The sequence below is a fragment of the Notolepis coatsorum genome (assembly GCF_963971535.1).
Source record: "Notolepis coatsorum genome assembly, chromosome: 3".
Taxonomy (NCBI): domain Eukaryota; kingdom Metazoa; phylum Chordata; class Actinopteri; order Aulopiformes; family Paralepididae; genus Notolepis; species Notolepis coatsorum.
Window position 1 is genome coordinate 108,989,937 of NC_140167.1, and position 25,566 is coordinate 109,015,502.

At 46.6% G+C, this 25,566-nt stretch overlaps 1 protein-coding gene across 1 annotated transcript in view; it reads left to right on the plus strand.

Annotated features, from left to right (window-relative positions):
* Positions 1-25,566, plus strand: part of heg1 (heart development protein with EGF-like domains 1) — a 52,273-nt gene that overhangs the window by 21,229 nt on the left and 5,478 nt on the right. The window contains exons 2-5 of the mRNA XM_084310204.1: positions 6,531-8,397; positions 20,977-21,485; positions 23,941-24,060; positions 24,449-24,571. Of these exons, the coding sequence (XP_084166330.1) occupies positions 6,531-8,397; positions 20,977-21,485; positions 23,941-24,060; positions 24,449-24,571 (2,619 nt within the window). The remainder of the gene's footprint in view (positions 1-6,530; positions 8,398-20,976; positions 21,486-23,940; positions 24,061-24,448; positions 24,572-25,566) is intronic.

Sequence of the window (25,566 nt, forward strand, 5' to 3'; positions counted from 1 at the left end):
GCAGTACCGTTAACGTCGGAGCTGATCAATACTCAGTTTTTTTCTAATTTAGTTTAGAACCGGGTTTCGGGGGGCATCCCTACTCCCAAGAGGAGTTAGTTATCACAGGCTGTAGAATGCAGGAAGAGCTGCCAAGCTGCTCACGTTACATGTTGCGCATGCTACCGGTATGTCTGTAGTAGTCGCGTTTTGATGACGTCATCACAACAACACGTTATTTGACTTTCGGTCATATATTTTCGGTGCTAAAACCCTTTCGGCCGAAAGAGCCGTTTTAACCATTTTCGGCCGATAATTTTCGGTAGCCGAATTTTCGGTGCATCCCTAATTTACATTACAGAGCCAACTTCCCTATGATTAGCAGAAAGAGAGTTGTCGAAGCAGTGTTCCTATCTGTTTTTGGATTACGGAGATGTGATTTATAGACATGCAGCGGCTTCCACTCTTAAGCCCTTAGACTCTGTTTATCATTTAGCTATTAGATTTATCACCGGTGATAGTTAGGCATAAAAGAAAATATTGTTTGTTTCCTGCTGGTTGTCAGTTAAGGCCATGGGTAGGTAGGGAATTAATTTAATTTAATTTTTTATTTTATTCTTTCCCACGGCGACTATGGAAAGGGAATTTCTTTATTTAATTAAAATTTTCACAACAACATGGATGCATGTACTCTGCCAGCATGTTTAATATCCATAATACTAAGGGTTTGACTAAGATTTATATAACAAAAAAAATAAAATAAAAATGAAATAAAAAAAAAAGAAAATAATTTTAACTCACCATAATTTTACTCACCATTGTATCCTATATAATAAGGTCGGTGGGCCTCTCTGGCAGAGAGACGTAAGTTGCATTGCAATCTTTTTATTTTTAATTAAAGCCATAATTAGAGATTGTCCAAATTATATTAGTTCTTTATTGGAATGGACCACTGGACCCTGTCGTACACGATCCAGTTTTTGGCTTACAGTACACTTAAAGTGCCTAGAGTTTGTACTGAACTTGGTAGATCTGCTTTTGGCTTTTTTGCCCCTACATCATGGAATACCCTGCAGGAAACACTGAAACTAGACACTCTAGTGTCTATGGGTCGGTTTAGAACCTTAATGACCAATCAGGTCACCACAATATGTAATTGTTTTTAAATGATTACCTCTGTTTTCATTTTTAGCTATTTTATTCTTTTAAAAAGATTTTTTTTAATGTATTTTAAAATGTGCTCTTAATTATTCTGATTGTCTGATGTCTTTATATTGAACACACTGTGACACTTGGTATGTAATATTTCGACGGCACTGTAAATGAGTTTAATTACTCAGTGTATTATCGAGTATAAATAAAGATTGAATGAATATATTTCCTCTATATTTGCTATTAGGTAGAGTCACATGACCCATCTCAAACCGCCCTCTTTTCTTGATCCTCCAATCACAACTGTTTTGTTTGTCAGAGGGAATCCTTGAGGAAAGACACTTAACCCTATAACTGCTTCCGATGAGCAGGTCGGCACCTTGCATGGTTGCCTCCGCCATCGGTGTGTGAATGGGCGAGGCGTTGGATAAAAGCGTTATATAAATGCAGCCCATTTACCATTTAACAAAAACTAGTTCACTAGCGAACTCTGGCACATTTACACGTGGAAACGGAAAATGTTGATTAATGTCATTAATGTGTATTGTCCCTGGAATAAAAAAAAAATTATATTTTGATAGGTGTTGATATTAGGTTAGTTTCTGAAAAATCAACAATATTCCTGCAGATCACATGTGTACAGTGTGTAGCCAGTGGGCAGCACACCTCCACAGTGGCGCTCAGTTTTCTACCAGGTCCTTGTGCTCACTCAGCTTTAGGAAGGAAACGGATTATTCCCACCGGACACGTTGCCGCCATATTTAGGGCCTCAGGCTTTTGTTAGGGTGGACAGGCCCGGGCTGCCAATTGTTCTCCACCCAAAATCATTACATCCTGCAGACTGCAGTCCTTTCACACAGCATCTTCCAAAAGGGGGTACGGGTCTGACGAAGTTGGCCATGCCGTTTGGGGGCCGCTATGGGCCGTGTAATACATTCATAGTGTGTAGTTCCATAGTATTGTTAGGCAGCACGGTGGTGTGTAGTGGTTAACACTGTCGCCTCACAGCTAGAAGGTCCAGGGTTCAGTTCCCGCTTGGGGGAGTTTTGCAAGGGTTTCCCCTCCAGAAAAAGAGATAAACCCAATGGAAAAACATGCAGAACAGCTCGCTAACGCTGTCACGTGACGTCCCTGACGAAGACGGACAGGAGCACTTGTATTGGTCCCCGGGTGTGGCCCCACGCCACAGCCCCTATCTGCCCCCGGCTGCCCTTGGGGGGGAAGGACGACGCGGGAGGGGTCAAACGTAGAGAGGAAAGTTTCATCTGCGACCCAACAAGAAAATAAATCGCATGTGTGTGTATCTGTGTGTGCCGCCCATCGCATGTGTGTGTCACTGCATGACGACATTGTCAAGTGTGCAATGAATAAAGACTAAAGTCCAGTTTAATTTGAATTCATCTTAATCTTTTTAATACATTCATAGTGTGCAGTTCCATAGTATTGTTAAGGAATTCCTTTTGGTGACCCCAAACAATAGCTTAACTCACATCTAAGTGAGAGTCAAGGGGCTACGGCCCCCACCCCTCGCTACATTACCACATTGTCTCCTTCGCTCCTTAGTGTCTCCCAGCTGGCCACGATGAGAACACCCCACTTGTGGGGCGGCTTTGGCTCAGGGGTAGAGCGGGTCGTCCAATGATCGAAGGGTTGGTGGTTCGAATCCCGCTCAAGCCCATGTCCATCCCATTGCCGTTGTGTCCTTGGGCAAGACACATAACCTACTTGCCTCGTATGAATGTGTATGCATGTGAATGAATGTTGGTGGTGGTCGGAGGGGCCGTAGGCGATGATTATTCGCCACGCTTCCGTGAGTCTGCCTCAGGGCAGCTCTGGCTGCAATTGTAGCTTACCACCACCGGTATGACTGTGTATGAACGAAGAATGGACTCTGTGAAGCGCTCTGGGTGTCATGAAGAGCGCTATATAAATCCAAGCCATTATTATTATTAGCCAAAGCTCATTTCATCTATTATGTACTTTGTGTTTCACTATAAACCTATACTGACCACCTCATCCAATGTACAGTTTCTTCGTCAAATGTATGTACTCTCTTTTTTAAACTCTTTTTGTATCACAAACAGTACTGTATTTGTAAATCTGGTATGTCATAAATGTATAGATGTAGCAGTACTCTCTATCTGTATGTCGTGTGTGTCATATGTTATGATGAATTGAAAATGGGGGACCCTGATGTAGGGGGTCTGCATCCCCTTAACAATTGTGTGTATTGAGCTGTACTGTATTGTACCCATTCTGCAATCTGTTAATACAATTTTCAATCAATCAATCAATCAAGATCCGTGACATAATTGATGAGTCCGGTTCCACCACTTTATCCTCATTTATATTATTATTATTATTATTATTATTATTATTATTATTATTATTATTATTATTATTATTATTATTATTATTATTATTATTATTATTATTATTATTATTATTATTATTATTATTATTAATAATTTATTATTATTGTAACTAATATAAGCTAGACTTTATTTTAGAAATGGGATTGGGTTTCTTCATTGAGAGCTTATATATATAATATATATTATAATATAGATATAATTTTATTATAATAATTTTATTATAAATTCCCCTCCCACAGGCCCAACAAACAAAGGCTTTTGGGCAACCTCTGGTGGTACATTATGCACAGTGCAGCCAGGGAAGCAATCCGTTGTTCAGTTTTGGCATCTTAAGTTTATTCCTCCACATACAAATGTATTTAAAATACAGTAACACTAACATGTATCATATTACATGTATCAGTGTACATGTGGTCTGATGTACTGTAACTTCCCCTTGTACTACCAGATCCTGTCCACCATGGTTATTAACATAATGATTTGATTTGATTTGATTTGAAATCTTTATTTCGAACATGCAAATGAATACAAACAAACAAATAACTAAACAAAAGCAAAACACAACTCAATCTACATGTTCAAAAAGGAGTAGGAAGAAGTATACACTTATTTAATCCTACCCCTTTTCCACTACTCAAATGAGTGTACTATTTTAAAACATAAAAATATATATATTTATATATATATATGCAAAACAAAAAAACAAAAACTATATATGTAAAACATGAAAGAAATAAAATAAAAATGTAATAAAATAAAAATGTAAACAACCGTGAATATCAAGTCCCTTCCTCATCCCTGTACCTCGTGAACATCATTTCCTTATACATCAGTTTGAATTGTCTCATGTTTGGACATTGCTTTAGCACCACATTTAGACTGTTCCACAGTATAATAGTAATTACTCAAAATCATTAAGTCATAAGTCATTCAAATTAGGGATGCCCCGATCACGTTTTTTGCCACCGATACCGATCACCGATCGTCGTGAGCCATATCGGCCGATACCGATCGTTTTTGATTAAAAAGAAATTAATAATTGTTTTATATAATTCTTTTTTTATAAAATATATATATTATATAATTAGACTTGTACTTGTATTATCTGCGAGACATCGCCACCACGCAACAAGTCAAAATGCTCGCTATCTGCAAACAGCTCCACTGTCTGTGTGTACTCTAGTAGCCTCCAGCTCCAAAAAGGATTCTCCTGTGCTGCAGCTGGACCCTATTGGTAACGTTACTGTGCTTTGGTCATATCACATTCAGCAAGCCCTCAGCTCGAATACGCATTGAATCAATGTTATAAGTAGGGGTGCACCGATGTATCGGTCGGGTATCGGCCGATAAGTGCCTTGTTGACTGCAATCGGCCTGTCGGCCGATAAGCTCAAATGTGCGATGGCAGTAGCCGATAAATATCCATCAATTTGTCTAGCGCCAAGACAAAAAATAATTCACTTGCGAGTCGTGACCTGCACAACGCCGTCCCCAGTCCCCCCCACACACACACACACACACACACACAAGCTACTGCATCAAAGTTACTACTTATGATTAACAAGGCATTCGTTTTGTGGCATTAACGTTATATAGTTAGTGTTACACGTTCAATAACATCAGCATATTATTTACCCGAATGTAGCAAGCGTTCATACTAGCTCAGTTCCTTCCGTTGCTCACAGAGCCCTGAGTTTTACCCATTCTGCAATCTGTTAATAACGTTTTCAATCAGACACATGTATAGAAAGGCTTTGTTTTATTATAACATTAGTTGCAGTAAAATCATTATGCCTCATTTAAGTCATCCTGCGGAGCTAAAAGCTAAACGTCAGCCGCGCCTCCATTGTTGTTGTTGTAGAAAAGCTCTCGTCAACTCAAAATCAATGGCGGACAAAAGCCGAAGTAAAAAATGTATTTGTGCTTGCCGATTGGTGGTAACAGCAGAGGCGGGTGCAAGCGGTGTGTGACGTAATTGGCAGAATCGACTGTCAATCAAAATTTCATTGGTTGAGACAATAGTATCTAGCTGCAGCCCAGCAGGTAGACCATGCTGGGAGAACTAGTAACTAGCTGCAGCCCTGCAGAACATACTGAGAGAGAGATAGTGCTATTTCTTGATGTTTCCTTTTTTTAAGTAAGTAAAGAGGCCTATGTTCATATCGGTGAGCACAATTTGTAACACAAATATACAGTAGTTTCATAAAAAAATATATATATTACAAAAAAAAAAATATTACAAAAAAAAAAAATATTACAAAAAAGAAATATTTAAAAGATATTTAAAAAGAATTTGTTGCCACAAATATCGGAATCGGTATCGGCCGATTGTGTTAGTTGAACAATCGGTATCTGTATCGGTGGCAAATTTTCATATCGGTGCATCCCTAGTTATAAGACATTGATATCAAGAGCTATCTGTAGCTACTGCTAGCCGGCTAGATGACGTTAAGACAGAACTTTTTAGTTCAATGGGACATTTCGTGTTTAACAGTGAACTAACGTCAGCTAACGGCAAGCTAACGGAGGTATCAACATGGACCAATAGACTTGCTGGAGCATTTGTTGATATCAGTAGCTAGCCGGCTAAATACCGTTAGACAATGCCTACTAAAAGTGAATAGTTGACTGGGTAATTTTGTTTAAACAGTAACGATAGCTAGGTAGCTAACGTTAGCTCAGGTCGAATGCACTAAAGACTCGAGCAGAGGAGCCGCCTCTCAGTCCTCTGTGTTTACAAACTGTACACGGGTGCGGGCGGGGCAAGGGAGCAGCGGCAGTTTGCAGGTCCTGTGTGTCTGAGACAGACAGCGAGTGAGATCTCCGCTTGATCGGTTTCCGCGGTCGGTGAATATGACTCATTATCGGAATTCACAGATCGCATATTTATACTGATTATTGGCCGATAACGATCGGTGGCCGATCGGTCAGGGCATCCCTAATTCAAATCATACTCTCAAAGAGAGAAAATGAGAAATGCTTTTCTATAATATGTAACCGTGTCATCATTTGTACTTTTCCACAGCCACCGAGCAGAGAACACAAGCCCTAATAGAAACAGAAAGAGGCTGGCCGTCACAGAGGACCACAGGCGTGTCCACAGATCCTGTGGTGTTTACCACTGTAGCCACTACAGAAGCTAGCAGCACAGAGTGGGAAGAACTCGCCACTCCAGACCAGCTGCTGGACATCTCCCCAGGCCTCTCCCTGGAGCCCAGGTCCTGGACAGTAACCAAAGAGGCCAGCCTGCCGGACATCTCCCCTGGCCTCTCCCTGGAGCCCAGGTCCTGGACAGTAACCAAAGAGGCCAGCCTGCCGGACATCTCCCCTGGCCTCTCCCTGGAGCCCAGGTCCTGGACAGTAACCAAAGAGGCCAGCCTGCCGGACATCTCCCCAGGCCTCTCCCTGGAGCCCAGGTCCTGGACAGTAACCAAAGAGGCCAGCCTGCCGGACATCTCCACTGGCCTCTCCCTGGAGCCCAGGTCCTGGACAGTAACCAAGGAGGCCAGCCTGCCGGACATCTCCACTGGCCTCTCCCTGGAGCCCAGGTCCTGGACAGTAACCAAAGAGGCCAGCCTGCCGGACATCTCCACTGGCCTCTCCCTGGAGCCCAGGTCCTGGACAGTAACCAAGGAGGCCAGCCTGCCGGACATCTCCACTGGCCTCTCCCTGGAGCCCAGGTCCTGGACAGTAACCAAAGAGGCCAGCCTGCCGGACATCTCCACTGGCCTCTCCCTGGAGCCCAGGCCATGGACAGTAACCAAGGAGGCCAGCCTGCCGGACATCTCCCCAGGCCTCTCCCTGGAGCCCAGGTCCTGGACAGTAACCAAGGAGGCCAGCCTGCCGGACATCTCCCCTGGCCTCTCCCTGGAGCCCAGGCCATGGACAGTAACCAAGGAGGCCAGCCTGCCGGACATCTCCCCTGACTTCTACCTGGAGCCCAGGCCATGGACAGTTACCGAGGAGGCTAACCTGCCTCAAGACAGTCCAGAGAGTGACCTCCGGCTGGGGGATACGACAGGCTCAGATTCTGGGATTGCTGGAGTGTCTGTCAGGGTCCCTGTCCACACCGACGGCACCTACATCTCCGACAGCACCTACATCTCCACCACCCTCAGCCGAGCCGGGGAGAGGACCCTGCTCTCCGTCACCTCCTCAGCCTCTAGCAATAGCACCACTGCCATGTTCACTGAGGACTCCAGCTCCCATCAGCCCTCCACCTGGGGTCTGCCTGCCAGGGCAACAGGGGCGGGGGACACTACAGATAAACTCCCGTTCACCAAGGCTGATGACATGGACACTACACCTTCAGATCACCGACCCACCAACTCCTCCAATGATCCATTCTCGGAGACTGACGGCTCAGAGCTGTCCAGGGTAACAATCACAGGACAATCAACAGGACATCCTAATGTCACCCACAGTGACCCCAACTCAACATCTGAGGGGACTCCCAACTCAACCCCGCCTTTCAGAGTGACGAACGTACAAGACGCAGCAAACCCGGGAGCTGGGACCGGCCAATCGGAAATGCCGGTTTCTTCCACGCCCCCTGTCCTTTCATGCGAGGGCGGTACTACCACCAATGGCACAGGGCGGTGTCCGGGTTTGAGCCCTGATGCAGGGATGTCGACTGAGTCTTCCACCGGAGCCCAGACCTCCAATACCCAGGACCAGGGGGAGACTGAGGGCGTTCCATCTCAGACCGAGGAGGAGACCACGGCTCTGGGTCTGACCACGGCACCCCCTACCGTCACCATCGGCGTGACTACCCTGGACGACTCTTTGGCCAGGTTCCTGTCAGGCCAGCCTCCCTTCATCCCCAAGACAGAAGGGCCAGCGCTGGCCACCGCAGTCCTCCTCACTACCACGCCTGTCGCCGCCACACACAGGTACCATTACTCTCGCTACACTCTTAAAAAAGATCTGTTGAAAGAACACAGGACATAGTACCTAGTCAAACACACACAGCAGGGTTTCCGTTAGCCGGTAATTACCGGTATTTGACCGGCAAAATCTGTTGAAGTCCGACATATTTAATCTCTCCGGTCTTAATGTCCGGTGAAAATAATTCCCTCTAAGCACAATTTGATTATTTGAATTGTATTAAAATAGGCTAAAATTAAATAGCCTATGCGATGAACGAAACAATCATTACATTTGTTTCATCGTTGCTTCACCAAGCAGGTCTAATAATGACAACGATGTTGTCAGCGGGAGCTTGCTGCTAGATTTGCGACTGCATGCAGCTGCAGAGCCACAGAATCCATTCATTCATTCGCTTGACACTCAACTAACCGCCTCGGACAGTCCTTCATACCAGCGGCCATCAGGCTCCACAACAGTGGGCAGCGACTAGCAGCCTCCAGGCCCCACAACAGGGGGCAGCGACAGCGACTGCTACCAGACATTGACCTGGGACTTATAGGAACCCAAGGGGGACAAAGTAGACTACCCTGGTACTTTGATTAATGTATACTCAGTAGATAGTAAATTATAACACTACCTCATGCATACTGCACCTCATGTGACACTGTGAATAATGTGAATATTCCTCAGCTAGTCAGATAGTAAATTATATTGACCATATTGATCAAATTGTTTACACTGCCTGTGTTGTCTTTTACTACCTGTATACTGTGTTGTTTTACTACCTGTACCCCTCCCCCCCTCCCCCCCATGCTGCTATGATGCCTGAATTTCCCCAAGGGGATCAATAAAGGAATATCTTATCTTATCTTATCTTATGATCCACCATCTGTGCCGGCACAGTGCAATACTCGAATTCAGCCATTGGCAATTCAGCTGTTGGGTGGGGGGCGCTGTTGAGCGGTCCCCAGATAGAGCCTGAAAACAGCTGAATCTGCTGCTCTGCAGCGCCATACTCTCGCAAATAAGTCGTTGGGAGGTGGAGAGAGTCATCACACAAACCCACGATAATGTTGCCGTCTCTCTGCCAAATTTCTCAGTTCTTCGCTTGATATAATTAATACAAATGTCCAATATAACGGAATTCGTTAGCTCATAAAAATGTGATTATAACAGACTGCTGTTTATTAATGTCGGGCGACTGCACACAGACACCTATTTGATTTAAAGTCGGCAGCAGCACGGAGTCTCAGGACTTATTTTATTTGGAATATAATGACTGTATACGCAAAAGTAGCCTTGTTTTAAAGGGGAACTCCACTTTTTTTGGAAATTAGCTTATTTAACATCTTCCCTGGAGTTAGACAAGAAGATGCATACCTTTTTTGTCTCTGTGCGTGCATTTTAGCTTTGGGAATAGACGCTCCGTTAGCATAGCTTAGCTTCATCACTGGAAGTGAGGCAGGACAGTAGCCTTACAGTGCCTTACAGTGTATTGCAAGGTCTGACATTGACCAAACTTGATATGCATGACCTTGGTGGGCTCTAGGTCAACTCCTGAAAAGGGGGTCAATGTCAGACTTTGCAATCAAAAGTTAGGGGGCTAATAACCCTTGCCATAATTTCAGTGCGCCCCCTAACTTTTGATTGCAAGGTCTGACATTGACCCCCTTTCCAGGAGTTGACCTAGAGCCCACCAAGGTCATGCATATCAAGTTTGGTCAATGTCAGACCTTGCAATACACTGTAAGGCACTGTAAGGCTACTGTCCTGCCTCACTTCCAGTGATGAAGCTAAGCTATGCTAACGGAGCGTCTATTCCCAAAGCTAAAATGCACGCACAGATAGAGCTGCCGCAATTACCGCATTACCGCGGTATCGCTGTTACATCACGGCCACCGCAGAGTAGGCTGAATACCGCGTCACCGCTGTTTTTTTATAATAATAATAATAAATTACCCTCCTCTCGTTGGGCTTGCGGCTCTGCAGATATACCCTACTCATCTATCGAGGTTCCAAGCGACCCTATTGGGTACCAGAAAAGTCACGTGAAACATTGCAGACCACTGATTGGTCAGAAGAGAGACGCGTCACACGTTGTAGCGTCATGCAGTGTGTTACCACCAATCGGCAAGCGCGTATTAGGTTTTTACTTCCTGAATGTCAGATCATCACAACACGGCTAATAACGTTAGCTTTAACTCTCCGCCGGAGTGGACTACGATCGCTCCTAAGGAGTACTAAACGAGACATAATGATTTTACTGTCTGCAACGAATGTTATAATAAAAGCCCTTCGTTCTATACACTTGTCTGATTGAAAACTTTATTAACAGACCGCAGAATGGGACAACTCAGCACGCTCTGAGCAAAGAAAGGAACTGAGATATGAATAGAGTATTGCTTGCCTTGCTATTGTCCGGTAAATACGCTGATGTTATTGAACGTATAACTATATAATGTTAATGCCACAAAACGAATGCCTTTATTATAAAGTAGTAACTTTATAGTAATAATAATAAGAAAGGGTCGGGGGGGTTAGGGGTAACCACCCCTGCCCGCGACACCGAGTGAACGGCGCACGACCAGAGGGTAAACTTCGAATCCGTGTTTCACTTTCAATAACTAATGCGTACTTGCCGAATCCCAAACAATATTCATGCTGCAAAGTCATCCTCTAAAAATAGACATTTAGACTAGAGGCAGGCTATATGCTATAAAGAGTAGACTACTACAAAATAAAAATGCATTCAAACTTTTTTTTTTAATTTTTTGTGTGCATGCGGTAATAACCGCGGCGGTAGGAAATATTTTGCAAATTTGTGCGGTAAGGAAATAATCAATACCGCGGCAGCTCTACGCACAGAGACAAAAAAGGTATGCATCTTCTTGTCTAACTCCAGGGAAGATGTTAAATAAGCTAATTTCCAAAAGAAGTGGAGTTCCCCTTTAAGTTAAAATATTATAAATCTACATGCCTTGATGATGTCATTCTTTATATAGCCTGCCTATCAATTGTTTTTAAGCTCAATAAACTCTGACCGGAATTTCTCTCATTTGACCGGTAGATTTAAATCTACCGGACCCTGAGACCGGCAACAATTTTTTCTAACGGAAACCCTGACACACAGATGACCCCACCTGGTTTAAAATTGTTGCGTTGTTTTTCACCGACTGACAAGATATCCAACTATGCTAGGTGTAACTGAGGGGTACAATTCCCTGACTGTATTGAGAGTATGGTATTATTAAACCACTACTTAGTTATGTACTTTAATTACTGGCCATACAGTACATGATATATCTGGTGAACACCCACACAAGAATACGGCAATGACAAAGAAAGTTCTAGTTAGAGGTATTTATTATTATTAGAGCAGCAACGGTAGGTTACAGATTGAGAATTATAATTGCGCTTGTAAGGCGAAGAACACTTAAAGTAGGTCAAGAGCGTAAGTCCATGAGAATAGTAAGATGGGTATAACTGACTCCACCTGTAGCATAGTAATTACATAAGGCACACTCGTAGTCAGCTGGAGACACTAGGGGGTTCCCTCCGGTTGTAAGCCGGCAGGGTAGAGGAATGTTCGGGAGCAAAGTCTGGATCAACGCGGAATAACGAGGCTCCAGATACAGGAGCCAGTGCAGTACTCCCTTGGTCCTCAGACAAAGCCACAGCTATAATCCAGTATGCACGACAGCATGGATGAAAGCTAGCCAGCCTCTGGTCCTAGAGGCGGGCTCGAGGGTGCTCCTCACAGGGGTAGATCCCACACGACAGTGGGGTAGACGGTTCTCTGCTCCAGCAGCCACGGTACCAAAGCAATATAATCCAGCCGGAAAAGGCTCTGCATTCGCCGGTGTAGGTTCTCCGGTGTACATATCCAACGGTTCTCGTCTAGGACTCCTCGGGTGGTGGCACGAGTTTAGGCCGCCCAGCCTGGATAAGTGCACTAGCTATAGGTACGACGAACCGGTGGTAATGCTGGTCACTGTAGAACGGTAGCCGCACGATACACTATAAATAATAGACTATTACTTCACAATAGAATAAGTCGAACTCAACGATACGGCGTTAAACTCTGACACTTTAGCTATATATTCGCACGCGGTTCTCAAGGCTCTATTCAGGGGCAAAGAGGCCCACTTCACGGCACGTTGTATCGTGGTGAAGGCTTCAACGTTTTTGGATACTCTACTGCTGTATCCACCTGCGACGTATTTATACGTAAGGTGAATAATCTAGTGCCAACCTCAGTTCTGTCTCGTATTACTGCGCAAACCTGGACATGTTGAGACATGCCTTGGCGTTGTCTTTGAACTTGCCATTGGGGGTATGGCCGTTGGCGCCTAGGGGTCGCTGTCCAATAGGAGAACGAATATTATGGTCTGGTTTGTACCTAGGTAAAGGGATATTCCGTGTATATATACAAAGAATATACAAGGGATATCAAACGATATACAAATATTATACATGGGATCTCAAGCAATAAATATATATATTCGGTTTAATCTGACCCTTTGTAACAGCCGCCTCCTAATTAGTCCGCACCTAATTAGATAAGCAGAGACAGATTAACCGTCTTGTCAACTACTCAATGTCCGTTGTGGGGAGTAGGGCAATTCACAAAGTCAGTGGGTCATGGTCGTCATCAAGGGATTCAGGGAGCCTTGGCAACTCTATCAGCCTCGCCACGGGTCGGGTGTATGTCCGTCCCTGGACAAGAACTTCTGCCGCTCTGACCTTTCCGTCGGCACCAGTGATCACTTTGCTTACGCGGCCGGCCGGCCACATAGCTCGGGGTAGTGACTGGTCTATGATCATGACGACTGTGCCCTCCGTCAAGTTGTCTCTATCTTTTACCCATTTCTGGCGGGTCTGTAGAGACGGTAGATAGTGGAGGAGGAAACTGTTCCAAAACTTGTCAGCCAATACTTGACTGTACCTCCACATTCTTCGGCCGTTCGCTTCCTCAGGTCTGTACACCGTCTGTGGGAGCGCGGGGTCCAGCCGCCCCATCAAGAGAGTGTTGGGGGTGACTGGGTCGACATCTGCTACATCACTTGAGACGTAACCGAGGGGCTTTGAGTTCAATACGATCTCTGTGAGGACTGTCGTGAGGACTTCTTCAGCCACGGTCTGGGCCCCAAGCACGGCGTACAGGGCTGTCTTTATTGAACGTACTTCTCGTTCCCAAGTTCCCCCGAAGTGAGGGGCGTTCGGGGGGTTAAACTGGAAGTCAATCTGAGAGGGAGCGAGGTGGGTCTTAAGTTCTGGGCCCATAGCTTGGAAGCTCTCTCTCAGCTCTCTTTCTCCGCCTTTGAAGTTTGTCCCGTGATCAGACAATAATATAGACGGTTTTCCTTTCCGCGCTGTGAATCTCCGGAAGGCCATAAGGAATGAGTCCGTACTCATGGTTGGAAGGAGTTCTATGTGTATCGCTCGGGTGGTCATGCATTTGAATACAATACCCCACCTCTTCTCCGTCCCTCTTCCTTTCTTCACGTACAGCGGGCCGAAGCAGTCTATGCCGGTGGAGTGAAAGGGCTTGTCGCCAAGTCGGAGGCGACAGGGAGGCAGGTCAGCCATCCTGGGTATACTGGGCTGTGCTCGCCACTTGCGACAATCTAGACAGGTCCGCTGGAAGCGTCGTACTGCTTCTCTTCCTTGCAGTATCCAATAGCGACGTCGGATCTCAGCGAAGACTCTCTCTGCCCCAGCGTGGTGCACATCCTCGTCGTATTTCTTTATGATGAGCTCTGTGACCTTGTGTCGGCTGTTGAGAACTATAGGGAACTTGACGTCGTCCGTTAAGTCCGGGGCCCGTCTCAGACGACCACCCACTCTGATGAGGTCATGGGCGTCGCGCTCAGGGGCCAAGTGGAGCAGTCTGCTGTCTGACGGGACTGGCTTTGATCCCTGCAGACAGTCTAGCTCGTCGGGGAACGAGTCTCTTTGGGCTCGCTGTAGCAGAAGGAGTTCTGCTTCTTCGTAATTAGCTGCATTAATGTCAGTAGTGGAGGGAACCTCAGGGTGGTGCCACAGGAATGTCTTTAACTGCGCACTCTCAAGGGTGGGGCAGTCGTCTATGTTAGGGTCGGTGGGGACTGGTGTGTGCGTCAACCCACAGAACATAGATTTCTTCATCTCTGCCTCCTCTTGACTAGCCTCCCGTGGGGTGGGGTTAGGCCACTATTCTTCCGGGAGCTTGAGGAACTCGGGACCGTCACTGTAGATATTGTGACGTGTGAGGTCATCTAGGGACATCCCCCGTGTGATGACATCTGCTGGGTTCTGTTTTGTGTCCACGTACCTCCAGCATGCTGATTCTGTTAGGTCTTGGATCTCTGTGATTCTGACTCCCACGAAGACCTTGTATCTACACGAATCGGACTGGATCCATGTGAGTACGGTCATGGAGTCTGACCACAGGATTGTTCTTTGCACCGGGATGGTGAGTTCACGTTGGATTAACGTGGCGAGTTGCGCGCCTACTAGGGCTGCGCAGAGCTCTAGACGCGGGATCGATTGTTGCTTGCGGGGGGCTATCCTTGAGCGAGCCAGGATGAAGGCGGTATGTATTTCTCCTCCCTCCTCTCGGGCCCGCAAGTAAGCCACCGAGCCGTAGGCTACTTCTGAGGCGTCGCTGAAGACATGCAGGTCCATCTGGCACGTCTCCAGCCGCACTGTGGGTGGGAAGTAGCTGCGGCGTATGTTGACACCTGGGAGCGAGTTGAGTTCCTTTTCCCACTCTCTCCATGTGGAAGCAAGGTGGTCGGGTATGGGGTCGTCCCAGCCCTGTTCCTTGTCCCACAGCTCTCGCACAATCATTTTTGCCCTGGTGGTGTAAGGTAGGATACATCCCAACGGGTCATATTGTCTGGCGAGTGTTCTGTATACACTCCGTCTGGTGGTCGGTAGTGAAATCGACCTTCCCTGCTCCTTGGTCAGGGGTGTGTGTCTGTAATGGAGCGAGTCTGTTTTGAAGCGCCAGACTAGTCCTAATGTCATTTCTTGGGCTTCACCTGGGATGGTCGCCATCCAGGTCTCGCTGCTTGCTGCCTTGTTCTCTGGGGAGAGGCTGCGAAGTACTTGAGGGTCGCTGCTGGCCCACTGCCGGAGATCAAAGCCGCCTTTGATCAGGGAGGCGCGGAGCTTGAGTAGGAGGGCCTCGGCCTCTTCTGGCGTCGAGACACTTTGTAGACAGTTGTCCACGTAGAAACTCCTCTCTACACTTTGTCGGACCTCCTCGTCAGCTGCTGGGTCCTCTGCGACATGTTTTTGCAGGGGCTTGTCCTCTTCCACTAGTCGCACCTGCAGGAACATCCCTTTGATGTCGCCGCTGATGGCCACCTTGTCTTGGCGGAAACGTAGCAACACGCCTAGTAGAGAGGGGCCGAGTGTTGGGCCGGGCAAGAGTTCTTTATTCAGATTCTGTAGTCCGATCTGGTAGCTGCAGTTGAACACAATACGATCCTTGCCGTTGTGGTGGACCTTGTGGTGGGGCATGTACCATGATTCGGTCGTCTGATCGGCCTCTTGAATGTCAATTTTCTTTATGTGTCCCGCTGTGATTAGCTTGTCAATCTCAGCGCGGTACACAGTGGCTTGAGTGGGGTCTCTGGCTAGACGCCGCTCGGTGTTCAGTAGATATCGCTCCGTCGCTTCTTTTGAGGCGTGGAAGGTGGGCATACCCTCTCGCCTCAAGAGTGGAGTTGCGTATCTCATCACTCCATTGACCTCGACTCTCTTTGTCCTCTGCTCGAGGAGGGTTATGGCATAAGTGTCTTCCTTTGAACGAATGATTTTCTTTTCATTCTTAAAGGGCATTGTGTCTAGTGTCCATAGCCTCTCGACGTGCTGTAAGAGGGTGGTGTCTTCTTCTGTCATTCTGGAGTGGAGGCAGCGAGTGGCTGCTGGTCGGTTGGGAGACCTGGAGAGTGGGCCTTGTAGTGTCCATCCTAGGCGGGTCTCGACTGCTGCTGGACAGCCTCTGGGCCCTATGTGGACCCGGTCCGTTGGGACGATGAGGTGTGCATGGTCGGATCCTATGAGCAGGGTCGGGGTGGCGCCGTCGATGAGCGGTATAGGTAGTTGACGTAGGTGCACATATTTTTCCATCAGCTTGGGGATGGGGTAGGTGTACTGTGACAGGCCTATGTCTTGGCTGGTGAAAGCGTTAGTAATCCTATACTGCCTCTCGGGCTGCCCGCTTGCTGCGATAGTGAAGGAGACGTTTTCACCCTTTATTGTCTTCAGGTCTCTTCTTATAGTACGAATTGTCATTGTTTCTTCGCTCCCCCGCAGACCCAGCCGGGCTGCAGCGGATGCGAGGAGGAGAGTATTTTCTGACCCATCGTCAAGGACGGCGTAAGTGTCCATGACCTTGTCCTCGTAGCTTAATATCACTCGGACCACTTTCAAGAGCACTCGGGAGCTTCCGCTGCTGGCGGGGTCGATATACATGACGTTTACTCTGGTGCTGCTTGGGGGTGCGAGTTTCTTCCTGTTGCTGTCATGCAAGACATCCAAGTGGGCGCCGTCACACCTGCTGCATTTCTTCTTTAGGCGGCACTCGGCTGCCATATGGCTGCGCGCGCAGCGGAAACAGCGGCGGTTGGCTTTGATCCACTGACTCACTTCGTCGGCGGTCATCTTCTTGAAAGTGTCACATTGAGACAGCCAATGTTCTTTCTCGCAGTACTGGCATACAATCTTCCACTTCTCTTTCGTCGAGGGGGTGTTGTGGTTCTTGTGCCGCGGTACTGATTCGGCTTGGTGCATAACGGTCACCAACCGGCGGTTATCATTGGATCTCCGAGGTCCATCTCTTGGGCTTGGTCCACTCCGCACGAACGTATCCAGTCGTAGGCTGCTGACTTCTCTCGCGAGGAAGTCGGCCAGGTCTAGGAGGGATGGCTCGGGACCGTCGGGATCACGGTGGTCTCTCTGCCGCCTAAAGCGATCTTGGCGGGCTGGAGGGAGCTTCTCTAATATTCGTTCTACATTAGAGTTAGCATATAGTTCGTGTCTCCCTTTTTCCTTTTGGGACCCCAGCATCCCTACCAGGGATTGTACCTTGATAGAGAGGTCATCCAATGATCGATTGTCTGTGGCTGGGGGGAGACGGTCAATATTCCTTATTTCTTGTATCACGTAGTCCCATATGCGTCCATAACGCTGGTCGAGGGCTACTAGAGCCGCGGAGTATGGGGTGCTTGAGTTGGAATATGCCAGCGCTATATTATGCGCTCTGGGCACCTTGAGATGCTTGAGGAGGATAGCATATTTGTACGACTCATCAGGGACGTCGGACATCATAGTCTCTAAGCACATCCGTAATTCCGTGTACTGTGCTCTGTCCTCGTGCGTAAAGTCCGGGAACGTCGGTGTGCCAAGGTACGATGCCATGGATGGCTGGCACATCGGTGAGCGTTGGGGGAGAGGCCTCCTGGGCGGGTCTCCCCGTACGTGTTGTCGTGGGCTGGTACTTGGTGGGTACCAGGGGCCGGGTACCCAGGTGCTGTTCCTCTGTGCTGGCTGTGCGTCAAACTCACCCTTGAGTTGAGTCGGGGGTTTGTAGCGCAGTGCCTCGGGGGTGAAGTCTGGGCTGTACTGGACCTCCTGGTCCTGTGGAGTACGTTGCTGCTGGTGGGCTTGACCCTCCTCCTCTTCCTCTTCCTCTGCTAGGTCTTCTAGGTCTTGAAGTCTTCTATTCAGTCTCTCTGCGGCATAGGCCGGTTCTTCCCGGTTGCTGGGTCTCGTATGGACCGGTCGGGGAGGGGGTTCGGAGACGTGGATAGGATCCTTCTGTTGGCCGGGCTCCGGGTCACTTGGTCGGGTAGGGGAAGGTGCCCTAGACCCTTGTCGTGATGATGCCCTGGAGCTCCGTGCGGAGAGTGGGGGTGTCGCCCTGGCAATCAATTGCTCCATTATCTGCGCCTGTAGCCGGTCGCGCTCTGCTTCACGCTGGATGTGGGCGATGTCGCGCTCTGCTTCGCGCTGGGCTTGGGCTGCGTCGCGCTGTGCATTGGCGGCGTCGCGCTGTGCATCGGCGGCGGCGCGCTGTGCATCGGCGCGGTCTCTTTCAATGTTCTCTTCCGTCTGGAGGCGTCTGGTCTCCAGGCGTATGCGGTCGTCTTCACTCCTTTGCCCTCGCCTGGAAGCGCTCTCGCTGGGTTGCAGAGTGTTCGCGTTCACTTAGGGCTTGCGCTTGGAGTTGCGCGTGAAGGCGCTCTCGTTGGTCTGCAGATTGTTCGCGCTCACTCAGTTGTTGAGCCTGCAGGCGTTCTCTTTCCATGGTAGAGTGTTCGCGCTCACTTAGTTGTTGCGCCCGGAGGCGCTCTTGTTCCATGGAAGAATGTTCGCGCTCACTAAGCGTCTGTGCTTGGAGTCGATCGCGTTCAGTGGAGGCTGCCAGGGTGGCGATGAATGCCTGCGCCAGCATCTTGTCCGCTTCGCTGGGGGAAGACACTGACGGAGGTGATCGGCTTCTGACAGTGCTCGTTGGAGATCTGTTCTCTTGGCGCGCCCCGAGGTTGGTCTCCTGGGCGCGCTTCTCTTCTGGTAGTGGGTCGGGTTCTGTCCCTGGAGCGCTTTCTTTATCCTGGAGCTCTCCGGGGACCGTCCCGTTGACGTTGTCTGGGGGTATAGTCATGTCATGTCCCCCCTGGTCCCCCCCGTGAGCTTGGTCAGTTACGTTAGAACCCACTAGGGTCTCTACTGGCAGGGTCGCCTGGTCGGTAGGATTTGACATGCTTTTACTATCCGCTTTTTCCGCATTTAACGTCTGTATAAAGCTAGGTATTAGACTGACACCGTATTCCTCTAGGTAGGGAGGTGGCTGACGTCTGCGCTGCGGGCGTTCTAGCTTGGGAGAGCCGCTTGGGGAGTGTTCACCGCTGGCCATGGTTAATATCAATATTATATTTAGATATTACACTGATATTCATCCGGCTCGAAGGACCAATTGTAACTGAGGGGTACAATTCCCTGACTGTATTGAGAGTATGGTATTATTAAACCACTACTTAGTTATGTACTTTAATTACTGGCCATACAGTACATGATATATCTGGTGAACACCCACACAAGAATACGGCAATGACAAAGAAAGTTCTAGTTAGAGGTATTTATTATTATTAGAGCAGCAACGGTAGGTTACAGATTGAGAATTATAATTGCGCTTGTAAGGCGAAGAACACTTAAAGTAGGTCAAGAGCGTAAGTCCATGAGAATAGTAAGATGGGTATAACTGACTCCACCTGTAGCATAGTAATTACATAAGGCACACTCGTAGTCAGCTGGAGACACTAGGGGGTTTCCTCCGGTTGTAAGCCGGCAGGGTAGAGGAATGTTCGGGAGCAAAGTCTGGATCAACGCGGAATAACGAGGCTCCAGATACAGGAGCCAGTGCAGTACTCCCTTGGTCCTCAGACAAAGCCACAGCTATAATCCAGTATGCACGACAGCATGGATGAAAGCTAGCCAGCCTCTGGTCCTAGAGGCGGGCTCGAGGGTGCTCCTCACAGGGGTAGATCCCACACGACAGTGGGGTAGACGGTTCTCTGCTCCAGCAGCCACGGTACCAAAGCAATATAATCCAGCCGGAAAAGGCTCTGCATTCGCCGGTGTAGGTTCTCCGGTGTACATATCCAACGGTTCTCGTCTAGGACTCCTCGGGTGGTGGCGCGAGTTTAGGCCGCCCAGCCTAGATAAGTGCACTAGCTATAGGTACGACGAACCGGTGGTAATGCTGGTCACTGTAGAACGGTAGCCGCACGATACACTATAAATAATAGACTATTACTTCACAATAGAATAAGTCGAACTCGACGATACGGCGTTAAACTCTGACACTTTAGCTATATATTCGCACGCGGTTCTCAAGGCTCTATTCAGGGGCAAAGAGGCCCACTTCACGGCACGTTGTATCGTGGTGAAGGCTTCAACGTTTTTGGATACTCTACTGCTGTATCCACCTGCGACGTATTTATACGTAAGGTGAATAATCTAGTGCCAACCTCAGTTCTGTCTCGTATTACTGCGCAAACCTGGACATGTTGAGACATGCCTTGGCGTTGTCTTTGAACTTGCCATTGGGGGTATGGCCGTTGGCGCCTAGGGGTCGCTGTCCAATAGGAGAACGAATATTATGGTTTGGTTTGTACCTAGGTAAAGGGATATTCCGTGTATATATACAAAGAATATACAAGGGATATCAAACGATATACAAATATTATACATGGGATCTCAAGCAATAAATATATATATTCGGTTTAATCTGACCCTTTGTAACACTAGGTCTAAACGATGCTAGGTCTTCTAGATAATATTAAAATGCGTCTTCTCAGTCTACTTGGTATTCTCCTAAATATTAATGGCTGGAGAGTGCGGTTTTACAAGTCAACGTGTGCTGTAGTGTAGTGTGCATGTTGCATCTCACTTAGTGCCATTTTAGTTTATTTGTGCGCAAATTTTCTTGTCATCTTCATCATTGTTGTTGTTGTTGTTGTTGTTGTTGTTGTTGTTGTTGTTGTTGTTGTTGTTGTTGTTGTTGTTGATTAATTAATTCGTTCATGTGTTCATGAACCCCCTCCCAGATCCCAGGTGACAGAAGAGGAGACCTACAGAGCCACTGACACCTCCAGCAGCACCCCCACTGTCCCCCTAGCCACCACCCAGCCACCCCGCCCCAGTAGCAGCAGTACGCCACCCACCACCCAGCCTACCACCACCACCACTACTACCACCACCACCACCACCACTACCACCACCACCACCACCACCACACCTTCCGCCACAGCATCCACCCTGGGCCAGCAGACCTCCACAGCGGCCACCCCTCATCACCTGCCGCCTGTCCTCACCCAGAGGCCCTCAACGGGTTCAGTCAGCCCCACTGACACCACCACCCTCCAGCTGGAGACCAGCACAGCGACCCCGGGGAGCACCACGGCCCAAACCAGGCAGACCACCACCGCATACAGCCACACCGCCCCCGCCAGGAGCACACTGGCACCGCACACCACGGATAAACACACAGACAGGGGAACCACAGAGCAGGTGGTAACCACAGTACCGATGAAGGTCCCTCCCACACCGCCACCAGGTCAGTTGACCAGAGCTCACTCTCTTCCTTCATTTAAAGTTCAGCAAGTTTTTTGTTTTGGGGATAGCACCGCTGGTCAATATAGTTGTTGGATACATTTAGGATTGGGCGATTGAATATTGTCATTTATCGTGTCGTACTGGGATCATATCGTGATTAATTATGATATTTTGATGTTGGTGTGATCTAAATCAGTGTTTCTCAACTGGTGGGTCGCGACCCAAAAGTGGGTCGCGAGGCCATTTCGAGTGGGTCGCGGATGTGTGAAAAAAAAAAAATATTAAAGAATAAAAAATAATAATAATAATAAACTTTTTTTTTACTACCTATCTTTGTGAAAGTGGCTTCTCAGCTCTGGTCCAGCTGAAGACAAAGCAGAGGAACAGATTGGACATTGAGCATGACCTCAGAGTTGCTTTGTCTACCATCACCCCAGACTTTGAGACTCTTGTCAGGAGCAAACAACATCCCCAGTTATCCCATTAGTTCCCTGGGATGTTAAGCTAAGAAGGATATATTATTATTATTATTATTATTATTATTATTATTATTATTATTATTATTATTATTATTATTATTATTATTATTATTATTATTATTATTATTATTATTATTATTATTATTATTATTATTATTATTATTATTATTATTATTATTATTATTATTATTATTATTATTATTATTATTATTATTATTATTATTATTATTATTATTATTATTATTATTTTATTTTATTTCATTGTGTTTTTAGCCCTAGTTGCACTTTTGTTGCAACCCCAGTTATCTCTTTAGTTCCCCCAAACTTACTGTAGGTCTGTTATGTTAAGCTAAGAAGTCTGCTAAGAAGCACATTATTTATTATTATTATTATTATTTTATTTCATTGGGTTTTTAGCCCTAGTTGCACTTTTGTTGCACTTTTTTGTGTTTATTTCATGTTTTTAACAGTGCATGAAAGATTGTGTATTACTCCAACAAAAAAAATTGAAATAAATTAGGGATGCTCGATATTGGCTTTTTTACCGATACCGATATACCGATATTGTCCAACTCTTAATTTCCGATACCGATATTTTCCGATATCACATTTTAATGCCGATATCGGCCGATAATATCGGACATCCCTAAAATAAATCATAGTGGTTCAAAAATTTGGGTCCCGACTTAATGACTAAGGAAAATGTTGGGTCCCGAGGCTAGACCAGTTGAGAACCACTGATCTAAATGAATGATAACAATCACATGTTAATCCAAATCTCTTTTTTTTTTATGTTATAATTGAGTACTGTCAAGCGCATATCACTGTCAAATGGTGCGCGTCTCGTGCCACTGTCGGTCGCTTGATTGACAGTTGCATAGTGGCACGAGACCACTGCACAAGACCCCCGAAAATATCAGAATGTTTCATAAAAACTCCTGCGGTACTGGCCATACTGTCAGTGGCCTAGCGCAGCCAGTTACGGTCATCAATATCGTAATGGCCAAACGACCAGGAGTGCAGCGCGGTCTAAGGGACAAAAAATTATATAACAGGTACGTCAAGTGCACGATCATTACTTTAGTTATCAAAGGTGGAATCTCTAGACATAAGCAATGAATGAGTTTAAAGCTAAGCTAAGTTTCTTCTCTCTTGTTAAAAGAGGGATCACTTCATCAGTTAGATTTGGTTTGATATTTATTTATCTCGAACATTTTCAACCATAAACACACATTTGTAAAAAAAAAACGAAATAAAATACAAATAAAATTAAATCTTCCTATGGAAGCAATAATCAACATAGCTCAATAAAGGCAAATGGTTTTGTTTGAGAAGGGACAGAAAGAAGCAAAGCTTATCTGGTCCTGCCCCTTCCTTACAATATCATATTATTATGTAATAACTAATAAGTTATCTATCAATAGTTAACTAACGTAGCTAGCTAAACCATGAGGACTTGGATGTCTTTAACCAGGCTAGCATTTGTGTCAGCTAATCATCAGAAAAATGAATGAATTGTCCCCCCCCAATAATATGTGCTATCAAGAGTAGTGTATCTACTCCCACTCTGTAATTCTAGTTTAGAAAATACTCCTAAAAGCTTCATTTGCATATTCAAATCATTAACATTTTCTACCGGGGGACGATGCCCCCGGACCTCCCTACTCTGTGTCCCCCCCCAAACTTGTCATGAGATCTGCAGCCCTGACCATCCCCCCTGTTTTTTTTCACAACTCGAGTAGCTACTGGGTGAACCCCAGCTCGCACTACGCTCTCCCGACTAGCGAGGAGGAGGAGGAGGAGGTGTGTGGTAGTCCACACCCTCCCCAGACCGACAGTAGGGCAGCAGAATAACCAGGAAGGGAATTGGCATAACGACTAAATTGGGGAGACGGGAGAATATGGTATAAATAATTATTTTTTTCCCCCTAAAGGAACATTTTATTTTATTAAAAGGTGCCTGTTCTTTTCTCTCAGCTCCAGGCAACCCCTGTGCATCCAACCCCTGTATGAATGGAGGGATGTGTGTGAGCTACGTAGGGGGCCAGTTCACCTGCCACTGTCTGCGGGCATGGACAGGCCCCGCCTGCCTTCAGGGTGAGCTCGCTTCTCTCCCCGTTAGCCGGCTAACCACAGCACAGCTTGTTTATTGACCTTTGACCTTTCGCAGGGCATTGGAAGTAACATATAAATGATTACTGTAATTACTACATAATCTCTCATAGACTACGTAACATAACTATTTACTGTAGATAAGGAAGGAAATAGTCTTTCTGGGGGAATATAATTAGCTAATTATAAGCCAATCTGATGTCCTGACTGACTGACTGTGTGTGTGTGTGTGTGTGTGTGTGTGTGTGTGTGTGTGTGTGTGTGTGTGTGTGTGTGTGTGTGTGTGTGTGTGTGTGTGTGTGTGTGTGTGTGTGTGTGTGTGTGTGTGTGTGTGTGTGTGTGTGTGTGTGTGTGTGTGTGTGTGTGTGTCCAGATGTGGATGAGTGTGAGAAGGACCCATGTCCCCCAGGCTCCAGGTGTGTGAACACGCATGGGTCCTTCAGCTGTGAGTGTCCCCTGGGCTTCAACCTGGAGGACGGACGTACCTGTACCCGAGGTAAGAGTCCTCTGCAAAGTTCTGCTACTGTATACTGTACATCAGACCGGCGTTGTGAGCAGGGTTTCCGTTAGAATTTTTTTTTGCAGGTCTGAGTGTCCGGTAGATTTCAATCTACCGGACAAATGGGATAAATTCCGGTCAGAGTTTATTGAGCTTAAAAACAATTGATAGGCCTATATAAAGAATGACATCATCAAGGCATTTATAATATTTTAACTTAAAACTAGACTACTTTTGCGTATATACAGTCATTAATATATTCCAAATAAAATAAGTCCCTCGAGACTGCGTGCTGCTGCCGACTTGAGGTGTCGGTGGGCAGTCTGCCCGACCTTAATAAACAGCAGTCTGTTATAATCACATTTTTATGAGCTAACGAATTCCGTTATATTGGACATTTGTATTAATTATATCAAGCGAAGAACTGAGAAATTTGGCAGAGAGACGGCAACATTATCGTGGGTTTGCGCCGTGATGTATATCTCCACCTCCCAACGACTTGGTGCTGCTGCTCATAATGTCCGGTGAAAATAATTCCCTCTAAGCACAATTTGATTATTTGAATTGTATTAAAATAGGCTAAAATTAAATAGCCTATGCGATGAACGAAACAATCATTACATTTGTCGTTGCTTCACCAAGCAGCCGGTCAATGACATCCTGTGTCAGCGAGCTGGCAGCTGATATATTTACGTGAAGCATGGAGCAGGAGCAGACAGAGCAGAGCAGCGGTGTCAGCAGCGCCCCCACCCAACAGCTGAATTGCCAATGGCTGAATTGGAGTACTGCACCCTGCCAAGCCATGCTTCACGTAAATATATCAGCTGCCAGCTCGCTGACACAGGATGTCATTGACCGGCTGCTTGGTGAAGCAACGACAAATGTAATGATTGTTTCGTTCATCGCATAGGCTATTTAATTTTAGCCTATTTTAATACAATTCAAATAATCTAATTGTGTTTAGAGGGAATTATTTTCACCGGACATTATGA